The following is a 20,932-nucleotide window of genomic DNA, read 5'->3' as shown; positions in this document are numbered from 1 at the left end:
CATGTGTGGGCACCTTAATGGTCATCACTATATATAAAAGGCTAAATCTCCTCACCTTTGTGAGGTGAATTACCACCGTCGACCACTAGAGGCCAAGTGATGGACCAAATTACTCCTTGAAAGTGAAATACATTGGGACTGTTTCAAACTTGCTGGATAAGGAGAGAGGCAGCTGTGGAGACATTTAAACAGGCTTTCAACTAGTCTTATAAATAATGGGCCTACTCATCATTAAGCCCCTTACACACTACCGGTCCCCAATATCATCGGCGACTGGGGGGGCCGGGGATGTAAGGGAGCAACAGTGGGGGGGGGGGCACACTGCTTGCGCTGTTTGCGAACGGTCACGGCGAAGAATGTTTTCACCGGGCGCTCGCACGCAACAGTGGGAATTCTCATGAAAACGCTGGGCATAACTCACGATGACGCGGGTGGTGGGGGCGGGCAGCTGACATCACTGGTTGTCAGCTGCCCATCCTGTCCTCACACAGGGCACACGCAAAACGAAGACATCTGAGAGTGTCTTAGTTTTGCATGTACTCACCACATCATTCGATGGTCGTCAACCATCGAATGATGTGGGTGTTCGCCCCATAGGCTGCGAATGGATGTTTATGCAAAACATCCATTGGCAGCCGTGCTAGTGAATTCGCCCTGTGAAGGTGGCAATGCGAGCAGCGGGTGGGCTAAAAAAGACAGGCAGCGCTGCGCACTTCGCAGTGCTGCGTGTCAACCAGAATAAGGTCCTAGGCGTAGACAATATCGGTCAGAAAGCCTTTTGTGTATGGTGCTTAAATTTCTCAACGTAGCTGTTGCGTATTCATCTGACTGAGTTTCGTATGGGGCTGCATATTCTTATAGTGTGTCATAATGTGATTGTGTCTGTCGGGCAAATATCCTTCCCCTTGCCGCCAGCGTGCCAGACTTCAGTAGCTGGTGGACGCACAAACGTCTCAATGTCCATTGCCAAGAATGCGGCACACGAGCACCTCGATGCGCGCGCGCACCATTCCGGCGGGCTGCGTACACTGGCGGACGACATGATGGGAACCAAGCTAGTTATAATTCCATAATACTGTGTGTTACAAGCTAGTTACAATTCCCTTGTTGTCTAATAGATCAGAAATAATTGGTATAACATTATAATTTAGCAAATTACAAAACTACTCGCAAAAAAGAAAAATCCCCCCCCCCCCCTACACGTGTTATATATTACAGCGTATTAAGCTGCACTGTTTTGTTTTACTATTTTTTTTTTTTACCAGGCAAAAAGGTCACGTAGTGCAGAGATTATTATGGATAACAGCTACGTACAAGATGGGAAGACAAATGGTGACCTTCATGTGTGGTGAAGTACAACCATTAGCTTCAACTGAAACCCGCTTATGGGAATAAGCTATAATTCTGTTTCTTGTCGGTAAAAGCATTATTACATTGTTTATTCATTAGCTGAGGCCTTGTTAAGTGCATATTTTAAAACAAAAATGTGCTGTTTATGTCGAGTGTGGATTAAAAGATCGGCAGTGTACTGTATATACAATCAGAACAGTAGGTTGGAACCCATATGGTCAAAGGTCAATAGGGTCAAAAATGGTCAACAAAGAAAACACTGACATTTTTCTAATATATAATGTACGGTTCTGTTCATAAGAAACCCAAATCCACCAGAATTTTGTGGATCCAAACTGAACCAAAATCCTGTCCAGATATCCCAAGGAGATCTGAGCCAAATTGACTACCAGTTGGCGTCTTCCCCTGGTTTGGAATTTAAATCAATTTTTTTTAATCAATGTCAATTTTTTTTCCATTTTAAGCTGAACTGAAATCCAACTCCGAAAACACTTGAGGGTGGTTTTGCCAAAGGTTAAAAGTGTGTGTGTGTGTGTGTGTGTGTGTGTGTGTGGATGGGATGGGGACAGAGAGTTCCACCAACTGTAGTGGCAAGTTCGTTCTCTACCACAGCCCTGCAAATTAATTCCAACTGAAAGCCTGTCCAGCAGCTTCCTTTTCTGGCACAGAGTATTTGATATCATGCCATCACCACCACTGAAGTAAAGAGCAACGAATATGACTTTTACACTTGAAAGATGGGTAGCACCTGGGAATTTGTACCCGGGTGCAAACCGGTTTGCAAGTGCTTTCACATTAGCTGCCCGACCCAGCATAAAGCCAGACAGGCAACGTCAGTGGGAGGCGGGACTGGGGTGGTGCCAGGGCTGCCACTAGTAATGTTGGGGCCCAGGACTGACCTTCAGCCCAGGTCCACAGCGGCAACCCCCCTCTCAGGCGCCGGCACTCCGCCCCCGATTATTATTACTTACCAGCGGTGGCGGCGGCGCAGCATCTTCTCCCTCTTGGACACGTGCTCGGGGCACTCACTGCACAGTGCAGCCTGCAGACCGCCGAGCCTTTCTGTATCCTAGGCGCTCTGCAGGCTGCACTGTGTATTGTGCGTGCCTGGCCGCCGGCACCGGGTGGGGGATACTGTGTGTGGGGGGAGGGGTGGTGCCATGCCACTTTGGGCAGCTGCCCGGGCCCCTGCAGAGGCCAGGGCCTGGGAAAGCTGTACCCCTGACACCCCCCTGTCGGCGGCCCTGGGCGGTGCTGGGAGATGAGAGCATCTCCCAGCAGCCGCTTTCACATTGCAGTGAACGGGACCTGCGCATTTACCCAGGTTATTTTTGCTAGCTAGGCTTTGTGCATGCTGAAGACAAGGTGAGAGGGGGCTGGAAGGACACAGAGGAGGGGGAGCTGCTGGTAGGACACAGGCAGTATAATGGGCACTAATGTGGGCATTATGTGTAAGGGGCACACTAGATATTTTGTGTAAAAGGTACTACTCCTGTGGGCACAGGGCTGGCCCTAACTAATTTAGTGCCCTAGGCAAGATTTTGACTGGAGCCCCCTAGTACTGTTGCTATTTCCGGTCCTGACCCATTACATCACACTACACCACAGTGTATTGCTCCTTATTCACACTGCACCACACAGTAGTGTCATTTATACATGTTACAAAAACAAGAGTGCACCTTATACACATATACACACACAGTAATGCCCCTCACATATTATACCACACACGAGTAATACCTCTAGCCTCTAGTGGTCAGTGTCGGTACTTCACGTCTTGGAGGTGAGGAGTAGTTAGCAGCCTTGCGTGTGGACCAAACGTCGTCTGCAGTGCTGGCCGCCCCCTCGCACCCGCGATCCCCCAGTACGGCTGCAAATGGATTATTTGCATAATCCTCCACTCGCAGCCTTGAGTGTGAGGAAGTAATAATTTGATGGTAGTCGGCCATTGAATGGTTTCTCCAGTGTACACAGATTAGAGACACCTCTATGGTGTCTCTGATCTGCGAAGCAGGCGGACAGATGACATCTGCTAACGTCAGCTGCCCCCCCGCACATGTGTCTTCCCTGGGAACGCCCAGCGTTTTAATGGGAACTACCTTGAAACTACCTGGGCTATGCCCCCGCCGTTGCCTCACAACCCCGCCCGCACTAGGTGAGATGGCGAACATGTAGTTTGCCGTGCCCGCATCTTTACAAGCGCAGAAATTAGTCTGCACATGCGCAGACACAAAAGATTGGCCCCCGTGCGATCGACCTGATCAGAATAACCCCCCATAATGCAAATGGCCAATTTAAAAAATGAGACAGAGAAATGTCCGGCGTGGAAGGTTGCTCTGCGTTCTCTTGTACTGTACAGTTTCCCATAAACATTGCTATGTAATGATATTTGCTTTTAATACTAATAAAGTAATAAGTCTTCACTGTGGCTTATGGTTGGACATTTTGGCAGTTTCCATTTCTATTTTACAAGGTAGACAGGTGAGAAAATGGCATTTATCAAACTCAGAGAGTTTTGACATTTTATAGAACAGACATTTTGGATAAAAAAAACGCAGTGAAGCCGTTGCTAAAAGGGCAAATATCAATCAGGTTCCTGAATTTAAATCAGTCACTGAATACATAACGTTGTCAGGAACACAGCGGCTGCCTCTTTCCACGTCGTTATGTAATGCGCATTGGGGGGGGGCAGGGGTGGTGGCGGTGTTATGTGATGCGCGCCGGGGTGAGGGGCAGCCGGGAGGGGGGGCTCACCTTTCACCTGCTTCTGCTTCCTTTTTCTGCTGGCCGGGCAGAGGGGGAACTGGAGCTGGGAGCCTGGGTGGTGCTGTGCGGGCATGCGCAGCAGCCCTCCCGTGGCCATTTTGGATTTGGGCAAAGTGCTGTGGCCGCTGCCCGCGGCCCAGGGGGATCGTGGCCAGACCCCTTTTAATGAGATTTGGGCCGGCCCACCGGGAAATGGCCCGGTTTCCCGGTGGGCCAATCTGCCCCTGTATATATTCTCATGCAGTAACAAGGCTACAAAAGTATTACTGGTCACAGACAGTAGGTCCACACATGAAAAAGGTTAGATCAACATGGTCAAACGTTCGACACAAGCAAAAGGTAGACATGAAAAAACTCGAAAATTGCCGACCTAAAAAATTGTTGATCTTTTGATCCATGGCTGCTACAGCACAGTGGGCCTAATTCAGATGTCGTTGTTCTTTCTGCCTCTGTTGTTATCATTTACCATATGCAATTGCGATTATATGCTAATACGGGGAATAATTCATAACCGATCTGTACCATCGTTAAAAATCGGGATATGCCGCGGAGTCTGAGTGCAGGCTGAGCTGCTCTCCTGGGATGCAGAGAGCTCTCTAGTAACAAGTAAGATCGCAACTAGTAATTTATACATGCCCAGAACACGCGGGTGCTGGACGACTCACCGACAGTCGGGGTTCCGACGGTCGTTTCTCCGACACTGGAACCCTGACTGACAAAGGCGATTTTCCCTTGTGGATGGTCACGCAGTCCGAAGCGCCATGACACCCCTTCCTTTGGTTGACCACTTCCCGTTACCACCCCTAAACACTGTCTTTCTGCCACAGTTTGTGACATATTCGTCAATACAAGCTGCATCGTCCTGTGGCTCACATCGTCCTGTGGCTTATTTACGTACAATAGCCGCTTGTCAAACAAATCTGAATTAGTCCCATAGTGTACTTCCTATAAGCCATAAGATTACAACCACTAAAAGTTGTAGTGAATAAACTGGATTATTAATTATACTGCCACTTGTTAAGGGCTGGTTTACATTAGACATGTAAGTTCTTAAAGTGGATGAGTTGACTAGATGACTTGGTCAGAGCATCTCCAAAGTGGCAAGTGTTGAAGGGTAGTCTCCGTATGAAGTGGTTAGTACCTACCAAAACACCAAGAGTGCTCCAAGGAAGGACAATTGGAGAGACATTGTTATTGGTGCACCAGGATCATTTACTGTATGCGTAGATGAAAACCAAGACAATCTCGTCTTGGTCTTCACAGAGGAGCTTCCGTAGCACCAATTGCTGACAATGATAATGCCGGCTATGAAAGAAAGGTGTGAGACCACACAGTACATTGCAGCTGGCTGCTTATGGGGCTGAGTAGCCCAAACCAGACACAGTGCCCGTGCTTACCCCTGTCCAGTGCTGAAAGTGCCTAGAACAGGCATGTGGGTGTCAGAACTGGCACATGGATCAACTGAAGAAGGTGGCCTGGTCTGATACAGTATATCACATATTCTTTTCTATCATGTGATCAGATGGTTAAGTGTGCATCATTTACTGGGGGAAGCAATGGCACCAGGATGGTCTGTGGGAAGAAGGCAAGCCAGCAAAGGCAATGTGATGCTCTGGGCAATGTTCTGCTGGGAACGCGGTGGAGAAGAAGGAGAAGGTCGAGGAGGAGGAAGAGGAGAAGGAGAGGAAGGAAAAGAAAGAGGAGGAGAATAAGAAGAAGAAGAAGAATGAGGAGGAGAAGAAGATGAAGGATGTGGATAAGTAGAAGAAGAAGAAGGAAAAGAGTAGAATAAAAGAAGAATAAAAGAAGAAACAGCTATTCCTGTTAAAAATGTATGAACACAAAACAGAACTGTTAGCTAATTTATTACATAAAATAATATTATTCTTTTATAGATTATGGCGGCAAAGAAAACATAAAACCATGTCAAGGAACAAAAGGTTTCCACTCACCTACTACAGTTACCTTGACTACCCACCCATTCGGTTGATGATACTGCACCTCGATAGGGTGATACAGCCAACTAACTTATCAGTTCACAAATGGGAGCGCACCTCAACTAAGGGTGACCTGCCATTCTTTCCCACTGCAGGAAAGCCAACACAAAACCATAACCAAAACTCTAAGGCAGTGGTGGGGAACCTCAGGCCCGGGGGCCATATGCGGCCCCCGTAGCCGGTCTGAGTGGCCCTCCTACCCACCCAGCGGCTTTGCAGGGAGTCAAGTACAGGGGACTTCTTGCGAGAAGTCGGTAGTTCTTGCGAGATTCCACTTAATCTACAGCAACCGGAGACTGTCAGTCCTATTCCGGTGCAGCCACCGGAGCGTGGGATGGCTGCCGCAGGACAATTTGTAAGAGAAACTTTTACATATGGCCCCCAAAGGATTTTTCCACCATACAATTGGCCCTTGGCCCAAAAAAGGTTCCCCACCCCTGCTCTAAGGGAAGGGAGAATGGGAAGCCTGGAAACAAAGAGGTGTTGTCCTACCTCTCTCCCTCACATAAACAATCTCTACAACCACGCCCCTTCACTGCTATTGGCTACTACACCAGTGATCAACAGATATTCCCTCCCCCATCCTCAAGGTTTAAACTACCTCTTCTCTTATATAATAATTCAGTTTCTCTAAAGGGGTTAAACCAGTAACTGCTGCAACCATTTTGCAATGGGACAATATTTCATTTTAGCTATTGTTGTGTGAACTCATTTTGTTTTTGTTTTCCATCAATCCCAGTGCTAATGAAAAACCATAATTGTGCAATCAGAGTTCCACCAAATTGGTTCTTAGTTACATCTGCAATACACTTGATTTGACATTTAGAATGATTTTTCCTTGAGACTGATTGGATGCTAGCAAGTTTCGTTTATATACTACTGTATAGATTGGAAATAGTATTTCACACGCTAATGTGTCATATATTGTAGTGACAAGAGGGATGCTCTACTGTTATTTTAAATTACAGTGAATGACTGCACCACACGAAGACCAGGTGAATTCTAAGCAATGGCTACATATATTTTTCAGATGACAGGATGGCCCCAATTACTGACAACTAACTTGCTCAATACCTAACAGATCTCTATAGATGTCACAGATGGAAGAGCAGGTTGGCGACATACAGTACAACCTACAACTGTCCTCTGCTACTATACTCCAGGCGGCGTTTCAGGGCTCGCTAAGCAGCGAACCAACGATGTTAAGCGAGGCTTCCTGAATCAGGCCTTCAGCTTCATGGATGGAATGTTTGAGTCTAATCTGGTGCTTACTGTATGTGCTAGGGCTATATAATGATGGGATACATACGGATGACCGGCGGTTGGGATGCCACCGCCCGGAAAACCGACGGCGGCTTCCTGAAGATGGGAATCCCGGCTGGGGTCAGGTAAGTAGCACATTATTGGTTGGTACTTTGTTTCTTTCCAAGCATTGATACATGTCCCCCTAAAGCCCACTGTATTCAATTCAAACCCGTTCATCAATCGGAATAACCATTTAATAAAACAGTTGAACCAGAATGATCCGTTATACTTCTCTGCATGGAATAGGCTCTTCTTTGTCTGAGGTGCGTCTTACTAGGTGCTCAGATCCTGGTGAAGTGCTAATTAAAATTGCTAATAAAGAGAGATATAATTTGTGTCTTATAATGAAAATTATCACCGCTGCCAACATCTTCATATAATTTCCTGGGACACTGCACCTGCGTCACGCTTCAAACTCCTGAAAGAACTTGGATCACTACAATCCCCATCCTGTCAAGTTCACAGAATTTAATTATAAAATACATTGCCTGTTACATATTCCTCTTCCGGGGTTAATAACTTATACAGACAAGCAGAAGAAAAGACTAAGTAATGCTGTTAACAAGCAGAAAAATGCAGAGCCTCTGGGCATTATGGAAAATTAGGAACATAAGCACAAACAGACATTTCCAGGGACTTCTGTTTACACGTAGAACACTGAAATGTTGGGTAGCCATTTAGTATGACATCTTCAAGTCCCAGATAGTGAGCAAGGAGACCATAAGGCCTCCGCAATACAGAAACAGTAGCAGCAGGTCACGTGGCCTGAGCCCCACTAGAGGGAGCCCATATAGATTAACTACTACAGGAATGATGCTTTGACTTGTCAGTGGATCAGAAAAGGATTAACTCTGCAGTCTTACATATAATACATTTGTGTGCTTCAAGCATGACCTACCCCTCCACCCATGAGAATGTTGACACGGTTGTCATGTCAACATGCTTTCAATGTCAAAATTGTCAACATTGATATTCATTATGTTGACACCAATAAAGCATCCACATGATAAGAATGGCGACAAAAGCAGCTGGTGGCCTAGTGGTGATATACCTGGCACTAGCAGGTTCGGCACCTCCAAAGATGTCTACTGGGTCCAACTGATAATGAGTATTGTTATCTTTAACATCGAGTACTCTTCCTGGTGTTTAGCCCTAATCTTGCAGCCTAACTCTAACCCTTCCATTAGTGAATTCATTTCCAAACTATGGCCCATCATGCCTTGCCACAGTTTTGCTAGTAGAGAATGTTAGAACTATTGCAAGGCATGCTGGGATGTGTAGTTTCACAACATCTGGAGGGCCATAGTTTGGACATGCCTGTCATGGTGCCTAAACTCCCTCTTCCAGTCTAGCTCTAACTATTCCCCTAGTGCCTAATCCTAACCTCCCTCTTGCAGTCTAACTATAACCCGTCCCCTGGTGTCTAACCCTAACCTGCAATCTTGCAGCCTAAATCGCACCCTTCCCCTAGTGACTAACCCTAACCTCCCTCTTCCAGTCTAACTCTAACCCTTCCCCTGGTGTTTAACCCTAACCTACCCTCTTCCAGTCTAACTTTAACCATTTCCCTAGTGCCTAACCCTAACCTCCCCTCTTGCAGTCTAACTCACCCTTTTCCTAGTGCCTAACTCCAACCTCCCCTCTTCCAACCTAACTCTAACACTTCCCCTAGTGCCTAATCCTAACCTTCCCACTTCCAGTCTAACTGTAACCCTTCACCTTGTGCCTAACCCTAACCTCCCCTCTTGCAGTCTAACTCTAACCCTTCCCTTAGTGCCTAACCCTAACATCCCCTCTTCCAGTCTAACTCTAATCCTTCCCCTGGTGTATAACCCTAACATCCCCTCTTCCAGTCTAACTCTAAGGTTTAACCCTAACCTCCAATCTTGCAGCCTAACTCTAACCCTTCCCCTAGTGCCTAACCCTAACCTCTCCTCTCAGTCTAACTCTAACCCCTACCCTGGTGTATAACCCTAACCTCCCCACTTGCAGCCTAATTCTAACCCTTCCTCTGGTGCCTTACAGTAACCTCCTCTCTTGCATACTAACTCTAACCCTTCGACTAGTGCCTAATCCTCACCTCCCCTCTTCCAGTCTAACTCTAACCCTTCCCCTAGTGCCTAACCATAACCTCCCCTCTTGCAATCTAACTCTAACCCATCCTCTAGTGTCTAAACCTAACCTCCCCTACTGTACCCTAAGTCTCCGCTTATTAACCCATATGCCCCCTCTCACAGCCTAACACCAACACCCCCCTAGTGCCTAACACTAACGTAACCTCCTGCATCCTAATCCCACCGATGCCGGTCTGTGCACAATGTTGGCATTTCACATGGTGGCACCTCACAACATGTCAGCTTTGTGAATACTGTATGTCTATGTTCTGTACATGCTGACAATGTAAACATCATTGTAGTGTCATAATTTTGAATATTGACACTATTAATGTCAGCATTTTGACTGCATCCATTGTAAACTACTGTACCTCAGTATTTAGAAGGTTTGCAGCTTGTACCCTTAGAGGTTAGTACTATGTAGTGGAGGAACATGTGGGTGGTGAGCGCAGGTGCTAAAATATAATTTGGACCTCCCTCCTCCACTGCAGCCCAAGTTCACAATATGCGACATGGCAGTGGGGGGTCAGAAGAGGCAGAGGGTGAAAGAGAAAGGCAGAGGATGACAGGGAGAGGCAGGGGGAGGCAGAGTGTGACAGGGAGAGGCAGAGTGTGACAAGGAAACCAGTGGGTGATAGGAAGAGGTAGACAGTGGCAGCAGTGGGCCCCTTAGTTCTTGGGGGCAACGGTGCACTGCACCTGCAGCACCAACGGTAGTTTCGCCTAGCAGTAAGGATGTGGAATCACGGGCAAGTATGCCATATATATGTCTTGCATTAGCTTAGATGCTTTGCCAACCTTTGTGTTGGGGTCAGTGCCAAATTCTCTGTAGGCTGACTGCTTACCTCAAAAACCACTGCTAGGTGGGGGACATGGTGTAGCAATCCCATCATTGTGGACACACTCGCAGCTATCCCAAGCTGCTTTTTTCCCCCCAGATTTGTAATTTGGAGGCGAGTCCATAATGATGTGATTTTTAGTGAATCCTTGTTATTAAGCCACTCGGACCACCCACTTCACTCTGGTACTGTAGTGGGCATAGGTGCCCAGCTTGGCGTTGATTGTGGGAGACCTGCCTACTGGTTCTGGGGTCCAGAAGAGCCACCAGAGATTGTCCTGGTAGGGTAAACAAGTTCAACCAGTAATCACCAACTGCTTGGAACCAGGAAGTGTCCATGGACATTAAACCCCAACGACAGCTACAAATATTATTCTGCAAGGGATGCATAAGAATGCCAATGTCGGTATCCCAAAGCAGGGATTTATGCCCCCATAAGCCTCCCATCCCACAGCTTGGTCCTAGCCCTCCATGCTAGTGCCTAACCCCCCACCCCACAGCCTAACCCTTCTAAGTGCCTAAGCCTACCCCCTCCTCAGCCTAACCCTAAGTCCCCCTCAGTAGTGCCTAAGCATTACCCCCCCCTCCCCAAAATCACTGGCTTGATCCTAACCTGCCCTGCAAATTCACCGGCAGGATGTCAGCTGCTGGAATTCCACCATCTTCACTTTCTGTTTATATTGGTCGATTTATAAATAAAGATAATTTTTAAGGTAATAGATTAATCAAACCAAGTTGAACCTCCTGGAAATGAATAACCAAGACGGCTTCTACGGGAATTGAACCTACAGTTGCGAATTTCTAAGTCATCTCTGGAGAGAAAGAGAAAAATCAATCTCTGAAATACGATCTCTCATTTAATGTAAAGTCTGCGACATCTGAACCCGGTAATATGCACAAGATTAAAAAAAAACACTATTCAATTTCATCCCATATGACTGGATTTGCAAGACAAGCAGAATATTTTTGCATGTACGGATGAGAAATTTAGTATTCAGAAATGTCTGACCAGCATTCCTATGACCTGGCTAAGTAACTGCTAGATCATTTTTTTGTAAGTGTTTTACAAATTTGACACTCATTATGCACAAAAGAGAGCTGGCTCAGCACGGCGAGCATAAGGTGTTATACAGCTATAGCCGAATCCCACATAACTATAATTAAACATTTCTGTTCACCGTGTTTCAGTCTGGCAGGGTTGGAAGGAACGTATGAGCAGCTAACAATTCTCATTAAAAGACAATATTCACATAGTGTAGATAACGTTTTACAGCGGTGCACAGTTATACTTTACTAATTGACAGTATTGTCGCATCTCTTGATAGGTGAAAATTGTGGCGATGTGCACAATCTAAATATACAGCGCAGTGTAGACTAGGAGACCAGGAAGCAGAGAAGCAAAGGCTATATACTGTATGATTGCATACCTAAAAAAAGGCAGAGCTAATGGGCAGGTGGGCATGACTGCATATGGAGGGGCGTGGCCTAGGGCCGCAAGTCCAATTTTTATTATTTTACCCCTTGTGCATGTGGCAGCCACCAGCTCCCTCCGTGCATTGAAGAGATGACGTGGGCCTTTGCACAATGGCAACTTAAAGGCCCCATAGGCTTTTACGAGGTATCGCATGCGACCCTCGCCAAGGACGTGCCAACTACGTGCCGGGCTCCCCAGTGGCTGGATCGCATAGGATACATCAGATTCGGTATGAAATGCCGGTGGTCAGAATCCCGACTGTCAAAATACAGACGCCGGAATCCCGACTGCCGAAATTCCGAGAAGGGGGGCCGTGGATCGCCCCCCCTCGCTGCGCTCGCCACACAGCGAGCCCGGTGCCTCGCTACGCTAGGCACACTATTTTATTCTCCCTCCCCATAGAGGGACAAAGTACTGGTATTGCGGCAGTCAAGATTCCGGCGTTGATATTTCGTCCGTCGGGATTCCGCTCGCCAGCATATTGACTGCATCCCGATACATATATTCATTTGGCATACAATGTAATCTGTGCAACGTCACTGGATCCAAAATTAACTTGTTGCAGCCATGGCTCAGATCAGATCAGAATTGGTGGCGATACACCACTTTACACATAATTTCTCGGTTCATTCTGCTGAAAAGTGCCCAAATCGCACTAGAGTTGTGCGCCTTAAGAGAAGCCAGGGGCCTGTATGTAGTCTCTATGTGGGCCCCATCTACAGCGCTATGCTAACTTGCACCCACCCTATTTTCCTGGTGATTTACGCAGCATCTCTATGGGACTCCAGAGAGGTAAAAATAACACATCGAAGCAGGAAAAGCCGGAACTAGATATTTTGGTGTCCTTTGCCAGGTGTCCTCCCCCCATGTTAAGTATTGACAGCGCACCCCAAAAAAAAATCAGTTGTTGTATTACGAGGAAGGGGCATGGCCACACAATAGTACTGCAGTTCAACTTAAGACAAACAGTTTAACACCTTATTTCCTTATTCACTGTTCACCTCAGAGTATTACCCTTTATACAATAAATAATAATGTTATGCCACACAGTAGTGTCCTGTATACAATAAATAAATATTGATAATCTCATGCCACACAGTAGTACCCTTTACATACCTTATATCAAACAGAAGTACCTCTTATAAACTTTATGCCCCTTATTCCCATTATGCCGCACAGTAGTGCCCATTATGCACATTATACCCTCGCTCTGCAGGATCACTGTCCCCGATAATCTGCAGTAAAATTCGCTTTCATGCACCCATGATCGATGGGTCTGCTGCCAGCCACTGTCACATGGTGTTGACTTTGGTGTAAAATTTGATATCACTATGTACCTGTCAGGACACCTAATGACTCAAACCCTAGCAGCAGAGCACAGGTATCAGAGGAGTACGTGTGCAGAGCTCGTCCAATCAGAGCTCAGGACATGCTTCCTCTGATCTCTCATCATTGGACTATCAAGAGGGATCTCTCCTGCAGTCCAACATTCACTGAAGCCATCAGTGCTGGCAAGTCGCTCCCACCTTCCCCACTTATGGCTTGTACAACCACCTCCCAACTTGTCTCCACCATTGTATACTTGCAACTTGCATCATTAGTGCAGCTCTCTACCCCTACAGTATGACATTGTGGCTTGCGTCATCCCAATACCCCTATCACCAGTCCCCTGATTGGGGCGCAACTCCCATCTCCCGATTACGACTTGCACGCACAAAGCTTGTGGCCTTATTGGACAAAAAAAATACAACTTGACTGTGGCGGTTGATAGATGACCCACCAGCATGCCTTCATCAGAAAAATGCTTCGCCCTCCCCAAATTTTGCTACATGCCGCAGTTCTAGATAGATGCTGTAGGTCCTATTGTAATCCATGATGTTTATTCCTTTATTGGCTGGAGTGATCATTGAATGATATTGCTTGATTTGAATATTAGGGATAAGTTCAGTATGATTTCCCAGCTGTCAGGAACCCAGCCGCCGGAATGGAGGCAGCTACTGTAGGATGCACAACGTGGCCCCTTATGAGCTCGCTGTGCTTGCTATGCTGTAGACACGGTGGCTTGCTTAGCTGGCCACTAGGTTCTTTTGCCCCTCTATAGGGGTTGTGGCCCCCCACGAGGAAGATGAGAACCTGTGAACCGGGTTTCCGGTTGGTGGTAATGTCGGGATCTTGGCATCGGCAACCTGTCCACCGTGATCCCAACTGTTGGCATATTAACTACATCCCTTAGGATATTAGCCTGGCTGCATCATCGCATAAAGGCCCTAATTCAGGTTGCCTCGGTAAGCTGTGAACTTTGCAGCTTACCGAACCCCTGAGATGCCGCCTGATCAAATACTTGCCCCCCTCAGCCGCCGAATCCCATCTGTACCATGCAAGGCAGTGGCGTAACTTAAATTTCAGCGCCCCCTCCCCCGCCACTACAATTTCAGCGCTCCCCCTCTGTTCACTCACCACTTACTATCTTCGGCCACCCGGTCCATTCCCGGATCCTCCTGTCTGCTGTCCCGGCGCTCCTCCTGATAGAAAGTCACATGCAAAATGGCCGCTGCCTTACAGCAGACCGTTATTTAGGTCGCCGCCTCCTCTAGTATCCTTAATAACCATCTGCTGTGAGGGGGCGGCCATTTTGCAATTGACTTTCTATCAGGAGGAGTGCCGGGACTGCAGCAGACAGGAGGATCTACTGGTCCCGGCACAGCAGCACCAGTTGCGGTGGCGGCCGTAAAAATAGCTTCTGCAAACCCCACGGCACCCAAACTTGCCCAGCGCCTCCAAGCCACCACGGGGTCTGCGGAGCTATAGTTACGCCAGTGATGCAAGGGGAAGAACAAGAACACATCCCCTCGCATGCCTCAGCTAGCAGGAGTAATCATTTGATGGTTTACTTCTATTTACGAGTGCTAGGACGAAAACGGGGAGGACGGTGGATGTCCTGCGACATCAGCTTCCTGCCCCGGCAGGCATCAGCCCACCCACGTACCGATAGGGGATGCCTATGCGCTCCCATGGACGAGCCCTGTTTTCTCACCCCCCGTCCGCCCACGGCCCTCCTTCCCCGCAGAGAACAGCCTGGCGAGTGTGTAACTGTCAGGGTTTGCTCAAGCGCAGATCGCTACAAGCGATCCTGAATCGGCCCCCAACTTTGATTTAAAGGTAACTTATGAGACCAAGCGACCGTATGACACATTCATATCCATACACTGATTGAATGCAAGTCAATAGGAAGCTAAGCGCTTTGTTGAGCACAATACACCTGTCAATGCTTTGTGTTGTAGATAAAACCTCATAGTACAACAGCTTTTCAGAACCGCGGCTTAGAATTTCAATAAGAGGTTGGTCCGAGGGCTGCAGCTTTGTACGAGAGCATTACTGAAGGTGGTTCAGTGGTACATGTTATTCAGGCTAAGCCAGTGGTTCCCAAACTTTTTTGAATCACGGCACCCTAGAGCATCAAAATATTTTCAAGGCACCCCGAGGCCAAATGATTCTTATCGAGAAATTCAGAAAAAAAAATATTAAATGAAGTGCATTGTGTTTATATGTCACCGTTATCTGGTGAGGGACAGGATTTGCTTCTGTTTGTCCACATATATTATGATTGGCAGCCACCAGCACTGGTTTTGCCTTTTACATTGACCATAAATAATATGAATTGATCTTGGTCCACCAACCCAAGGCATCCCTGCAAGTGTCCTGAGGCACCCCAGGGTGCCTAGGCACACAGTTTGGGAACCACTGGGCTAAGCCATACCATACAGCCCTGGCACTAAAGAGATACAGTAGATAAAAGGAAACCTTTTAGTCGCACAGACGCATCGCGCCACTGCATGCCCCTAAGTGGGACACTGCGCAAAACTTCTTTACATCCAGACATTGATTTTTGTTCTCACTAAAAACACCAATTACAGAAGCGAAGCAGGTGGTATTCTGGTGTTGTTCTTCGCAGATTCCAAATCACTTAGAGCTCAGTCTATTACGGGGAGCTTCCATATATAGATAATCGCTGCCTTCAGGTACAAACAAACAGTTTTATAGTGATGGTTAAGATGGGAAAAAGCCGAAGGGAGGGTTCCGCGAGTGAGAGGAGAACATTAGTGATCCAGGCAGCGTCTAGAGAGCATTACAGAAGAGCTGATTACAGGGTCTCAAGATGACATCTGGACTGGAAAAAGATTCAATAGTTCTTACTCTATGTTGCTATCCTAATGGTAGGTTGACACAAGCATTAGGTCGACAATGGGAAGGTCGACAGTGAAAAGGTCTTGTTTTGTCCCGAATGTCAACACAGTCAATATGTACACCGTGTATCGTGTCCCCTGGCATGGATCGCTGCGCTCAGCACACTATTCTGTTCTCCCTCCAAGCCATACTGGATGGTAGGCCATGAAATACCTTCTGTCGGCACATGTCGGCTCACAAGAGAATGAAAAACTCATGTCGCCCTTTTCACTTCCCACTGCCGACCTAATGCTTGTCTAGACCTTCCAACCCCGTTGATCTTAGCCATGGCAACCTATTCCATGAGTCGACCTGTCATGTCAACCTTCAGTGGTCAACCCAATGCAGGAAGACCTAGATAGGGTCCGACCTAGTAACCGTATCCCGTTGCCAGCAATGTTTGCCATGCTGCTCTGAGTCCTTCCCGGCGACTACGCCAAGTTCTGTCATTTCGGCGGAGGCTTTAAAATCATGAACAAAAATTTGTAGATAGCAGAGTACAGTATGTAGCTGTTTATTTCATTGAATGTATATTTCTTACCTTTTGTCGTATCTCTTCTTCCATTTTGACTGGAGAACCCAACTCTGCTACTTGCTTCACCCCATCGCTGGCTAATCCTCCATACTCCCAGAGAACATATTCCTTAGAGTGCGACCCTCCGATGATTGCAGACCAGTGATTGGCCCTCCCTGCGGATAAGGTAAACAGAGGGTTTTAGGTTGCAGCTATGAGATAACATTTGAGGTTTCATTTGTTTGCAATATATTAGAACGTAACCATACCATTCATATCTGTAACTTAGAAAACTTAATTCGCAAATATAAAATCAAAACACTGTGGAGGAAATTTACTAAGATGGGATGTTGTATGTTAGATGGGACGGCCAACCAATCAGAATCTACTTATTTATTTAGCACCTTCTAGAAAATAATAGATGGTAGCTGATTGGTTTCCCATAGCAACATCGCATCTGAAATACAACTCCCATCTTAGTAAATTTCCCCCTGTATCTCAATGCTTAGTCCATGTGATATACGTTAGGAAGCATGTTGGTTCCAAAAAAAATTTTTTTTTAAAAACCCTAAGTCGACCTTTTGACTGTGGACCTTCCCCATTTTTCCCCCACCACCCCCACTGTCTGCAATACATGACCCCCAAATTGCTAATTTCTTTATAAACAAGTTTGAGTATCTCTAGTCATGCCCAGCTTATTTCCCTTGTCTTCTACAGAAAGCCAAATCCCCATCTTCTATCTTCTGATGGCTTCAACCCATCTGCGGCAACATTAATTTCCTTAACCTGGCACAACATAAGAGCCGTCTGTACAGATGCTACCGCGGCTGGGCCGTGATCGTCTCTCCCATTAATAAACTCTTCCAGCATTACAAGTGATTTAACACACAAATGACATTCTATGATCTACTTCGTTACTTACATAAAAATGGAAAATATTTCGAGTACCAGTCAGCTGGTGATAGGCTCCAGGCTAAATATGAAGAGATTAACCTGCTTTTCTTGTCATTATGAATTAGAGTCTAGAGCAGTTAGATTCTGGAGATGCTGCGTAGGGGAGCACCGGCCTTTCTAGCTGATAGGACTGCTCCATTATAACAGCTAATGATGCAGAAAGAGCGACGGCGCATTGAGGGATGAACAGTTTTTAAAGCAGAAAGGGGCATTTCTGAAATATGGGCCCTTATTCTGGTCCGTTTGCTCGGACTTCTTCGTTCGCAAGGGGTCCGATGTTCGGCGTACCACCATTCGCGAGGCGGGGTTTGGTGGACTTGTAAGGCTGCAGCCTTGCGAATCAACCAAAATAACCCCCATGTACACAGGTAATGAAGAAGATATGCAACACAAAGGGCCTGATTCAGACCAGATCAGCAGGCTGCATGTAATCGCAGGTAAATGCCGCCCAACCAAACGCATGCTCCCCCGCTGCGCGAACCCCCCAAATTAATCGTACGGGGGAGTAATGTTTTCCATCTGCGCATGTGCAGGGGCTCTGGGGGAACGGACACCATGCATTGCTTAGTCGCCGATCTGTTTGCACGGGACAGTGCAGGCGGGGGGCGTGGAGTGGTGGTGAGGTGCTGCACCCATGGCAACGCCCAGCATTTTATTGGGCGTTCCTATGAAGCCGCTTGGTGTTCCCATGGTAATTCGGCAATGACGCGGGTTCGGGGGGACGTGCAGCTGATGTCAGCGGATGTCACCTGCCCGCTGTCTTCCCGTACAGGGAGCACCCAGATCTAAGACACCGGAGAGTGTCTTAGATATGTGTGCACTCTAGAAATAATTTGATCATCAGCGACCAGCAACTGATTTGTTCACCGCACGCAAACTGCAAATTGATGATTATGCTAAACATCCATACGCATGCATGCAGGGATATTCGGCAAGTGAGGGGGGGAGGTGGCGTTCGTGCGCGCAGCGTTTGCATGGGTGGCGTTTAACGGCATTTTGGGAACCAGAATGATCTCCAAACCTCAAACATCGGGGACGGGGACAAATTCGTCCCTAATGAACGGGTCCGAAGCAGACTCAACGGCTGCTGTGTCCCGGCCGTCGCAATGAGACGGAAATGTTCATTTTGCTGTTTGAAAAGTAGTAAAACGGTCTATATTGTTCTAAAACAACAAAAACTACAGTAGGTGCATTGCAAAGGCAGATGAGTGCAACCAATCAAATTGGAGTAATATTTTTTTTTGTTAAAATTTAGAAAAAGGTAACATCTGATTGGCAGAATGATACATATTTGTGCAACTTTATAGTATACCCATGTTCAGTGCAGTATGTGACATCTATTAAGTGCATCATTGTTTACTGGCCGCTAGTTGGTAAGAGTTGGATACATCTCGTAACAGGAGGTAAGAGACAGTAGTCAGTCTGGCCCCTTTTTGTGCCAGCAACAATGGTGGACGAAAACATGCTCTGATTATATGCCACAACTACATTAAATTGCATCATTCCTTATATCAGGGACTGACCCAATATAACATGTCATTAAGAGAAATTAACAGGCAACTTTTCCATATCTGGTTGCAAGGAATGTGCCTATATACTGTACTGTATGGCTGCAAGGTGTGCGGTGTGGGCCTGTCTGACTCTGCACCCATTATAGATCCGCTACTGAAAGTCGGTCCTGCACTTAGAGTAATAGACAGGAATACAAGTCTGATATTAGAGATGCAGAACCATAAATTAGACCACAGGTTCTCAAACTCTGTCCTCAGGACACCAAGCAGTGCCTGTTTCCCAGGTCACCTGTGGATTTTTAAAACGTGACAGTAAGTGATACACCGCGCACTAATGGGTAACCTGGAAAGCATGACCGTTGTGGGGTCCTGAGTGGGCCACTCATTAGAGACCACAGGACTCTAGTGCATAGTCTGGTACCAGACAATAGATAAAGGGGTGGGGCCAACCGGGGACTTCTCCTGTGCCTCTGTGGACCAGTACAACCCTGAATACTGTATGATTACTATTGTAAGTTACTATTTACTGGCCAGTATATAAAATAGAATATACAGTACATTATAATCAAGTGTAGAAAGCATATAGCAATGAGGAACTCAGTATCCCAAAGTTCATGTACACAGAGTATAATGTATATTATTATTGTTTATTTGTATAGTTCTGTAATATTATTCAGCGCTTCCCAGGAATAGTTGACTCATACATATATGTTCTTGCCCCATTAAATGTTACAGTGTAGCTAACAGGACACGTGGAATCTAGGGTCACACAAATAACCACTTTACAGAATGAAAGAAAAAGACACCCAAACCCAATAATGTCAACAGCAGTGCTGGTAATACAAGAGCCCCGGTAATCTGTACAGCCCCTCTTCAAGGTCTTCCTTTGTGTAAGACATAAGCTAGAACTGTAAAATAAAAATGTAAAATATATTAAAGTAATGGTGCGTTTACACAGTGCGATTCAGGCTAATGCCCATTTGACAATACGAATTTGACTATCCGATATTGGCAATCCGACTTTGGCTAACTGTACTTAATGGTACTCAATGCAGCATGGCCCCCACCCGCGCACCATCTCTTCCTCCCTGCCAGCCGATGCCGGCAACCCGCAACAACAGTAAAATAAGAGTAAACAAATAGCAGTAAAAAAACAAATACAGATTTAAACCCCGTACACATTGTGTTATTCATTTTCTATTCAATACCGATTCGTTTGGGATCAAATCGCATGGTGCAGTGTAACATTCGATTTAGACTATATACTGTAGTACAGATCTGTACTAAATAGTTTTGTCTGCACAGACTATTTTTCTAATAGATTTCGATGCAGCGGTGCCGCACATTGGGATCGAATCGGTTTTGAATGTGGCTGAAAACCATTCGATGTCAATTCTTTTTCGATTCGATTTTGATTATATAACACAATCGAATTGAAAGCTAGTCAGAATCGCACTGCGTGTACGGAAGGGTATTAAAGTTTGGGATTTCCCTAGGTCCAACTTGCACTCTGTGGGGTTTATTTACTAAGATGGAAGTTCTATGGAAGATGGTAAGTTGCTATAGGCAACCAATCAGATAATATCTATTATCTTCTAGAAGGTGCTTCTGATTTTGAAAACACTGGCCCACACGCTGATTGGCTGAATCTCAGCCAATCAGCGTGCGGCAAGTGTTTTCAAACCCAGCAGTAATTCCCGCGCCGCTTCCTGGCGGGTAGCGCTAGTTATTTCCTAATCACTGCAGGGACCCCACCGCCGCCAGCTTAATACACAGTGCCGCAGGCACGGACCCCCCTGCCCGCTCCTGCCAGCTCCAGTCTCTGCACCTCAACTCACCTCCATCCGGGGGGGCGCAGCAGCCAGAATATTGCCTAGGGCATCCA

At 46.6% G+C, this 20,932-nt stretch overlaps 1 protein-coding gene across 1 annotated transcript in view; it reads right to left on the bottom strand.

The window, feature by feature from the left end:
• The window catches only part of SPON1 (spondin 1), a 243,708-nt gene that overhangs the window by 108,304 nt on the left and 114,472 nt on the right, over nt 1-20,932 (bottom strand). Inside the window, exon 6 of the mRNA XM_083164316.1 lies at nt 16,610-16,758. Within this exon, the coding sequence (XP_083020442.1) occupies nt 16,610-16,758 (149 nt within the window). The remainder of the gene's footprint in view (nt 1-16,609; nt 16,759-20,932) is intronic.

This window comes from Crinia signifera, chromosome 11 (genome assembly GCF_055691185.1).
Source record: "Crinia signifera chromosome 11, ASM5569118v1, whole genome shotgun sequence".
In the NCBI taxonomy this organism is placed as follows: domain Eukaryota; kingdom Metazoa; phylum Chordata; class Amphibia; order Anura; family Myobatrachidae; genus Crinia; species Crinia signifera.
This window is presented reverse-complemented; position numbering and strand designations above follow the sequence as displayed.